The 9809-nt window shown below is 38.0% G+C and overlaps 1 protein-coding gene across 2 annotated transcripts; it reads left to right on the top strand.

The window, feature by feature from the left end:
- The first annotated feature begins 4124 nt into the window (after positions 1–4124).
- LOC128021439 (GTP-binding protein Di-Ras2-like) lies at positions 4125–7827 on the top strand. Of its 2 annotated transcripts, none has more exons than XM_052608598.1 (2): positions 4125–4824; positions 5106–7827. In XM_052608598.1, exon 2 carries the CDS (start codon positions 5110–5112, stop codon positions 5707–5709), a length of 600 nt encoding a protein of 199 aa, XP_052464558.1. In that variant the 5' UTR covers positions 4125–4824; positions 5106–5109; the 3' UTR covers positions 5710–7827. The 2 variants fall into 2 exon arrangements, with proteins under 2 accessions (XP_052464558.1, XP_052464557.1); XM_052608597.1 differs by having other exon boundaries at positions 4126–4824; positions 5091–7827.
- Positions 7828–9809: the final 1982 nt, after the last annotated feature.

Genomic DNA, 9809 nt, shown 5'->3' with positions numbered 1-9809 from the left:
ACTAAAGGGATATAATTTATGCTATAAATGCTAAGGCAGAGGGATTTTCAATGAGAGAGAAATGCAGAGATGAGCCACAGCTGCAAGAACAAGTGTCTGAGAATTTCGCAACAAAGTGACATTTAAACTGAATCCTGGATCACATTTCACGCCTCATGATTGCTATCTGGGGACCTTTCTTTCTTTCTTTCTGTTTCTTTCTTTCTTTCTTTCTTGCTTGCTTTCTTTCTGTCTGTCTTTCTTTCTTTCTTTCTTTTTTTCTTTCTTTCTGGATATGCACTTCAGGTACAGTACTTCTCAAAATTTCTCAAAACCTATAAAAATGTAATGTTTTTAATTAACCTTCATCTCGTCAGGCATGCATTTATTTTAATCAAAAATACAGTAAATGCAGTAAAATTATGAAATATTATTGCAATTAAAAATTTCACGTTTCAATTTGAATGTGTTTGTTTGTGTGTGTGTGTGTGTGTGTGTGTGTGTGTGTATAGGCCTAGTGATGGTAAAGCTGAATTTAGTTATCGTCAGAATCGTGACTCCAGCGTTCATTGCCACATGATCTTTCAGGAATCAGTCCAAAATGCTGCCTGAAGAAAGGCACTGAATTTTTAAGTATAAATTTCACTGAAGTGTCTTCTGTTGTCAGCAGGGGGCAGCACAGGGCTTGAACTCAACTCAAACAGCCACATCTGTTGTTCAGAGAGTACACCAAGACATTTTTAAATTATGAACAGATTTTTGATATCACATTATGTGTGCACTGAGCTATGCTTGATCTATATATTTGGTCAGAACATCTGCAAAAACAAAAGTGACATTTTGTTAAATGTGGAAAATCTCCCAGTGTTCATCAATGTTTTTCAGTTTTGCATTGATTTTTCAGCAAAAAAATAAAAAATAAATGGTTCATACCTGGTGTATGTGAGAACAGAACAGATTGTCTAAAACATTCGCCTGGTATCTCATCACAGGAAACATAAAGTCAACCCTGTATGCATTGGTTCTGAAGCCTTATAACAGACCTGAACAGAATGACAGATACTGTAACCTCTCAATACTCTTCAGGAACTGCTTGAGCTACTGAAGACGCAGTGACATCCGCACAGGTATTAAAGCAAGAGTTCAACCAAAAATGAACATTTGCTGAAAACTTTCTCATCCTCAGTCCATCCAATATGTAAATGAGTTTGTATCTTCATCAAATTTGGAGAAATGTAGCATTGCATCAGTGTCAGTCCATCAGCGACTTGTGAGGTGAAAACATGTTTTTAACTTCAAACCTTAAATTTGAGTCCTTTATCCATAATATTGAGTCCTTTATCCATAAAAAAGTTGTCTTGTCTGAATCGAGAGATAAATCTGTAAAGATCAAGCACTGTTGACAAACCAAATCAGTCCAAAAAGAGAGTTAATGATGGATTTTTACAGCTTTTCTCTTCTCCAGATGTGAACTGATGGACTGGAGCGGTGTGGATTACTTCTGGATTATTGTCATGCTTTTATCAGCTGCTAAATTTCTCCAAATCTGTCTACATGTTGGATGGCCTGAGGGTGAAAACATTTTTGGAAATATTGTATCTCCAGTGCAGTTCTGAAGAGTTTTGGCATGTAACCCCAGTTTCATTATAACATGAAGTGCTGACCTTCAGAGGAAAAGCAATATCCCTTACTAAAGTCCACGTTAAAGCTCGGATATGCTGTGTAAATGGACAAAGCGTGTTACTCACCTACCTGCTTGACTGAAACTAATATAACTAACCTTAAAGGAGACATATGATGCTTTTTAAAAGATCATTATTTTGTGTATTTGGTGTAACAGAATATGTTGACATGCTTTGATGTTCAAAACCCATGATTTTTTTCAATACTGTACATTACTGTAGTTCCTCTATGCTCTGCTCTCAAATGCCTCATTTCCTAAAAAGTCCCTCCTTCTGACAAGAACAGTCTGCTCTGATTGGCCAGCTGACCCAGTGCACTGTGATTGGCCGAACACAGAAAGGCACTCGTTGGAAATGTAACGCCCCTTTCCATAATCGTGAGCTTCATCTTTTAAAATAAATGTAAAGACAGTTAATAATGTGCTTAGTTTTACCATGAGTTCAAGCCCGAAAGGGGAACAGAGAGGTGTGACAGACACAGTGATGAAGCTCGTATGGACAGTTAAGACAACTGACTCCACTATGTGACCATGTCTCTCTCTCTCTCTCTCTCTCTCTCTCTCTCTCTCACACACACACACACATGCGACAAATAAAACTCTGCATTTGAACATTCAATAGCAAATACTTAAACTAATAACAAAACATACTTCCAGAAGCAGATTCAGAAGCGCCAGATTGTCTTAGCAAAGTCAGAATGACCTCCTCTCCTAGGTTCAGGAAACGGTTGTCTATAAAATGCATTGCGTTTTGGTTGTAAGTATCATAAAGATTAGATCTACTTTCAGAAGGCCAAATAAAGTGCTTTCGCTTCCTCCTAGATACACACACATCTCCCTGACATGACTGCTTCAACACGAACTGTGTTACTGAAACCATGCCTTCTTTCTTTGCGTGAACATTTGGGCGACATTACACAAATATTTCCACACAGTGATGTAGACACGTGGGGCGTGTTTAAATGAGCTTTTTTAGGGGCGCGTGGCAGAGTCTTAATTTTATAAAACATATCTCTTTGGATTCTAGACTTTAGTAATCTTATGACCCCTTTATGATCAAGAACTTGATCTTCACACGCCAGCGGTTCAGAATTTGGTGAGTTAAGGATTTCAGTACCATGGACAGGTCTCACGATGGGATCAGCTGTTGACACACTCACTGCAGAAAATCTCTCATCCTGATCTAACCCAGAGGCCAGTGTACTGATGTCAGTGATGAGAACATCATGCCCATGAGGCAGAGGAAGAGGCAGATAATCATCCAAAACCAGTATCCTCAGGTCCTTGTCTCTCAATGATGATAAAGCTGCTTATATTTACCTGTGTGCTGTCAAAAAAAAAAAAAAAAAAAAACCCTGCATCAAAGTTTGCATCCATCAAAATTTGAATTAGTGTGTTTCAAATCACAGTATGTTGAAATGAGTATCCCAAAGATGTCTACTATTTCTACTGGAAATTCAAAGCACAGATTCATGCCCTTTTTGGTTGTTGGCTAATATTGCCACTTTGGAGGAGGATTTAACGCACATTCTGAGCTATATTTGTGAAATACATTTGAACATTAATTTGTGCATCATTATGCAAAAACATAACGTGAGTTCTCAACATAAGACCCACGACTGGAGAATAAACATGCTTCTTTTCTTTCCAATATGGTAGGATGAATTGTTGAGTATAGCATAAATTAAATAAACTAAAATGTGGACTGGGTATAAAAGGATGCTAACTGTGAAAAGATGATTGACACACTCCTGCAAAGACCTCGCCAGCCAAATCCTCAGCAAAGACTACAGGATCCAGACGAGTCCTCTGCTCAGTCTGACCTGTGTTGCAGCCTGGTATTAAACCACATGCTGGTTTCATCTGTTCAGAAAAGTAACCATTATATTCCATAATAACAAAGAAATCAAATTGTAGTAATTCATGCATCATGAGGAATATCTTATGCACCCTCCAGAAGTTTGCATTCTGCAAGTGAACGATGCCTTGTGGTGCCATCCCAAAGAGGTTCAAAATCACTCTCACAGACCTTTTCCTGGACTGTGTCCAGCTGATGGTATGACCTCCCAAACTCAATTCCAGTCTTTACCTAATTTCAGAAAACAGCTAAAGACTCATCTTTTTCGCCAGCACTTAACCAGCTAATACTAGCACTTACCTTTTCTTTTCTTGTCCATCATGTTGTTCTCATTTGTAAGTCGCTTCGGATAAAAGCGTCTGCTAAAGGATTAAATGTAAATGTAATTGACAAATGACAAATGTAAGATAACAATTCAGCATCTCGGAGGGCGCAGCCCTCAAAATGAGATGCATACCAATGCTAGCATCCTAATCTTACTATTTTGCCGTAGAAAGATTTAAGATTAGATGCTAGAGTAGAGAAGTATGCTATGCGCTTCTGAATTCAGCAACAGCTTCTGCATGGAGAACTCACAGCTCCAAATCTATGTTAGATCTCTCCTTTATATAGTCATATGTGTTTACTTACACATAAAAATATGTTTTCTGCTCAGTAATACAAAAATAAATCTGTATGAAAATAAGCTTTGGTAGCTCACAGTTTACAGTTTCATCACTTACATTTTATTTATTTTTTCCTGAGGAGGCAATATTTTTCAGGTTTTGTGAAGTCATAGACAAATCTGCTTATAAATGGTTAAATATAGGCTATGCAGGAAAAATAAAGCCAATCACAGTTTAGTATGCAAATATTATGCCATTGCTATCTGTTCACATTTTGAATAGTAAATATTCAGTCTTGTAAAATTTTTATCTTAAATATCTTAACTTCGCAAAAGCCTAACACTTTGCATTGTATAGAGAGCTTTAAAGGGTGACTCGACACAGATGGAACAACTAAAGCAGAGGAACGTAATAAAGAAGTCTGTATGCCTGGCAAACACTATAAAAACGGGATCTCGAGGAATACACAGCATGTCTTAAAGAGGGATGTGTGGGAGACGCAGAAATCCCTGGTGACGTCACGGGAGCGCTCGGGAGCGCGTCAGCACTGCTTCCAGGAAACAGCGCTCGCGCTCTGAAGACCACAGTCGAGCCCCAGAAGCATCTTCAGAGGAAAAACAACCGACATCCCATCGTTTCCATCGTCTACCGCGACATGACGAGCGGGATTTAAAATTACCTCTTCATACGTCAACATTTAGGTGAGTTTCGAATCACATCCACGAATCACTTTTGTTTTTATACAATATTTCTTATTTAAAATACACTCTGTTTATTAGGTACAGTTGTCTGTATATCAAATGGTCTTAAAGGTATAGTTAGGTGATGCTCACAGTTCACGCTGGGTTGTCTCGGTCCTTTATCTTTCTGCATCACATCCCGAGCCACATTGTAGCCTACTGAAGTGTACATATCAGTAGATAACTATTATGCTTGTGTACTTGTATTTCATTATCATTCCTTTCAGTTTTTTTATATACAGCACTATGCCAGAGCAAAGCAATGATTACCGGGTGGTTGTGTTTGGAGCCGGTGGAGTGGGCAAAAGCTCCTTGGTCCTGCGCTTCGTGAAGGGAACCTTTCGCGAGAGCTACATCCCCACCGTGGAGGACACCTACAGGCAGGTGATCAGCTGTGACAAGAGCATCTGCACGCTGCAGATCACAGACACCACGGGCAGTCACCAGTTTCCTGCCATGCAGCGTCTGTCCATCTCCAAAGGACACGCCTTCGTCCTAGTGTACTCCACCACCAGCAAACAGTCTCTGGAGGAGCTCAAGCCCATCTTCGAGCAGATCTGTCTGATCAAGGGGGACATCGAGAGCATCCCAATCATGCTAGTGGGCAACAAGAACGACGAGGTGAGCGCTCGTGAAGTGGAGAGCAGTGACGGAGAGGCCATGGCCAGGAGGTGGAAGTGTGCCTTCATGGAGACGTCAGCTAAGACAAATCACAACGTCAAGGAGCTGTTCCAAGAGCTGCTTAATTTGGAGAAACGCAGGACTGTTAGCCTTCAGATCGACGGCAAGAAGAGCAAGCAGCAGAAACGAGCCGAGAAGCTCAAAGGCAAATGTGTGGTCATGTGAAAAACCAATACCAAAGTGTGCTTGGAAAACCAAAACGGTTTCACTTTCAGGACACTGATGCTCTGGCTAACACTGTTTACACCTCAAGACAAGAATATTGGACATACACTTACCGTAGTGCATTTGCAGGAACAAGGACTGAGACAACAGTTTACTTTCTTTCTTCTGTGGATCACAACAGTAACATCTTTGATGACTACGCTGGCTGCTCATTTCCATATCACAAAGGTTACGCTTTAAATTCGTTACTTCAGGAATTATTTCCTTGTTCTTTGACACAATTTCCTGTGGAGAAAAATGCCTAGCGAGCCAATGTTATCATTTTAATATAACTTTAGCCTCTCACTGATGTGATTGTGATGCTGCTATAGGTTTGCACCAGATTTGACCCTGTCCTAGACCACACAAAAAGAGAAAATGTCTGGTAAACAGAGGCTAACGTGCATGAACACAATGGCAGTACTAATGCATTTTCTGTTATCAACAATGTAGACTAACGAAAAGCAGTGCAATCAGTCCTGCTCATAGCTTTAAATCTGTGATGTGGAGAGCAGCGTTCCTTACAGCACAGGCTGGGCTACAGTACATTAATGTGCTGTACAGTATAAAAAATACGTCATATATGGCAGTTCATGATTACATGCATCATCTGGAGCAGGTAGTAGTCAATTAAAACAAGCTAAAAGGTTTTTGTTCGACCTGCAATTTATTATTAAAGTAAGGCTGCTATTGTTTTATTTTACTTCCATATGCCTTAGATTGGACTTTCTTTTTTTGGAAAAAAAGAGTTCATGAATGTGCATTTTCAAAAAGAAAGTTGACTATTTTCCTAGCACAGTATTTGTATCGAGGCATATTGTAGTATGAAAGGAAAGATCAGCTAAATTCACATGAGCATGAATAACCTGTAAAACTTTATTTTTGTCTAGATATATTTACCTGAGAAGCAAATGTCTTAAGATATTAAATCTTCTTTTCTGATTTTATTTTTTATTTTTACATATTTGCTTAAAAGAAGAAAATAGATGTCAGTGGGGTAAGAAAATTAATAATTCATTCACAGGAAAGACAAGTGTTTTTCTGGTCTCATTGGCAGATATTTTTTCTTGTTTTAAGCTAAACTTATCGTTTTTTATAGAAAATAGGACTTTATATCTTAAGTAATTGAGCTTTTCTTAAGTAAATGCATCTTGATTTAATAATGTTTAGATATTTGTTATGGAAAACAACAAAGATACTAAGTAAGAAAATCAGTTTTTGCAGTGTGGCTGTGTCAGTTCTGAATATTGTAAACAATAATGATATTAAATATTAGTTATTCATATTTAAAGTGTTCTTTAGAGTAAACTATTATGATCTATCCACTACATGTTTAGTAAAATATCAGCAAGTGCTTTTGAGAGCGATATATCTATTTTGTAATTCTCTATTTTAGCATGACAGTGAAATATAAATCAAGTTCAAGTGCTACACTGTATGTAAACTCTCTTGTGGTGATGTAAACGGCTGTATATTAACTACAGTAGAGTACTGAAGACCTTTAATGTGATACTAAACTTGAATCTGTGCAAATGTTGCTCATGAGAATTTGAATGGATGCAGGAATTGCTTAGTCCCAAAGCTTACAGCGGGTTTCTGTTATACGTCTGATATATATGTCTGTATAGACATCATGTGTGCCTACAAGATTAAATGATTGTATTATAGGTCACAAGAATAAATATTATTATTCGTTAAGCTGATTCACAATACTGTATGTGTTACTGTACCGGGAGTGTACTTGAATCATCCATTAACTAGAAATGTAACATTCACACATGGAAACATTTTAAGGGTTGCTGTAGACTCAAATGATTGTGTTAAGGTCAGTCTACCAGCGGTCCTTACTCAAACAGATGATGAGCGCTTTGGCTCTGAGCAGAACTGATGCTGGTGTGTGTGTGAGGAAGAATGTGTGTGGTATTTAGACATGTCAGAGTAATAAGGCTCGTTACCGGCGAGTCAAGGCCTGCAGTATAATAGAGCTCCTGCCAGCACTTAACAAGCCTCAAGTGACCATGAGCTCTGCCAGCATCATCCTCCGTTAATCTGAGTAAAACATTCTGCTGTTTAGAAACGAGAAAAACTAGCAGCAGCCTGACAGTAATACGGTTAAAGGACCAGCAGTTTATAATGACCATAAGAAACTATATACACTAAGTAGACATCGAAAACGCCTCTTTTACCGCCGCACGTACCGCGGCGGCGGCGGTATAAAGTGCATTTGCAGCTTTTGACCACTGAGTGGTGCTTTAACCACAAGTTATCAAACCAGCGCATCAAAGCACATTTTAGAGAGAGTTAGGAACAGATAGAAATATAATTGCTATAATTGCTATTCAAGAATAATCTGTCCCTAGTTGTCCAGTTAAATATGGTCTACAGTATATGAAGCAGAATGGATGCTCATGATATCAGACATCTTTGATGTCAAACCTAACATGAGATGAAATACAATTATTATTATTATTATTTATATTTTTTAACTAAATTTACTAAATACTATATTCATTTTTTAAAGTGCTTTAATCCAGGCTTATACTATAGTTCTATAGAATTCATACTATAGAATATACTATAGAATTCATATTTGTTGTTAATACATTGATAATACAGTTATATGTGTTCCTGTAGCTCAAGTGGTTACGCATTGTGTTAGCAAGCGCAAGGTTGGGGGTTCAAATCCCAAAGAACACCTCGTTAGGAGAAAATTGTTAGCCTGAATGCAATGTAAGTCACTTTGGATAAAAGCGTCTACTAAATGCATACGTTTACATCTAAGCTAAAATAAAAAATGTTGTTAGAGTAGTCTTTTGTAGTCGGTTCATGACGGCTGCCAAGCCTGCACTGAAGAAGATTTTAGATATACAAAGAGGTGCACTCATATTACTGTGAAAGGGAGAAAGTGGGGATTGTCATATTTAGTGTTAGTCACTTTCACATTGGCTGCAAAACAGGCATAAATCTTCGCTTATTCATCATGTTAAACTCATTGAGTAATTAATGTATCCACATAGCCACACGAAACAAAAGATGTAAAAAAACAACAACAACAACAACAGGACTAATCAACCCATAACTGGAAACCAATTACTTAGGACAAAATTATTCACCTATATGAGGGTGCTCACGAGAGCTATGCCCTCGATGCACACTTCTGTCGAGCCTGTACTGAGGTGAGCTCTGCAGAAGACTTCTACCTGACAGCATTAGGAAAGTGTTGACTCAGAGGAAGACCACGAGGGTTTAGAGTGTGATTTGGGACAGGGCCCTGGTCAGAACTCCATCCAGCTCAGATTGGACTTCCACTCTACGTCTGTCAGAGATAGTGAAGTGTACTGAGGTCTGTCGTCAAGCATACATCATCCGCTCTGATGCATACTTTCACCACACTATCTTGATAGACAGCTCATGGACGATATGTTACTTTCACCGTGCTGTTGTGGTGAAAAAAATAAAAAATAAAAAAATAAAGCAATCGGTTTCTCCTTTACAATATTTAAAGTTTATGATGGATGGATACACATTCATCAGTCAGTAGGTTAATTCTAGCTAGCATCAGAATGTGCTGACAATGCTAAACTAAGGTTAAAGTTAGTGTTTAGGTTACTGTTTGTTTCAGTGTGATAGATGTGATGACCAATGCAGAAAAACTATTTATACCATTGCCAGATATTGGTTACATAAAATAATTCAAATGTAATTTATGCCAAACTAACTCAACTGAAGCAAAATACGAAAAAAGTAATAGATAAATGTATATTTTTATGTTTTTCTTAAAACAATTTGTGACAATCTACGGATAACATAGGCTATTCCTCCCCATTTTCGACATGCACAAAGTAAACATTATCTGGCAACATGCATTAACATATGCAGTTAACTTAATTACAGGCCAAGTAATAGTTACTTGAATTGATAACTTACTAATAAAGTAAGAAAATTTAAATAATACCATTTGGTTTATTTGTATTTTTTCCGGTCTTTGGGGTTTTGCTAATCCATTACATGCTGCAAATGGTTGTGTCATGAAAAAGTGGAGATGGAGATTGGAGAATTGC

Source organism: Carassius gibelio, chromosome A10, assembly GCF_023724105.1.
Source record: "Carassius gibelio isolate Cgi1373 ecotype wild population from Czech Republic chromosome A10, carGib1.2-hapl.c, whole genome shotgun sequence".
In the NCBI taxonomy this organism is placed as follows: Eukaryota; Metazoa; Chordata; class Actinopteri; order Cypriniformes; family Cyprinidae; genus Carassius; species Carassius gibelio.
The sequence above is the reverse complement of the archived record's forward strand: the minus strand, read 5'-3'. Positions and strand labels throughout refer to the sequence as shown.

Bases quoted from the DNA above. Each gene is read 5' to 3' on its own strand.
- LOC128021439 (XM_052608598.1), top strand. From the start codon at position 5,110: ATGCCAGAGCAAAGCAATGATTACCGGGTGGTTGTGTTTGGAGCCGGT.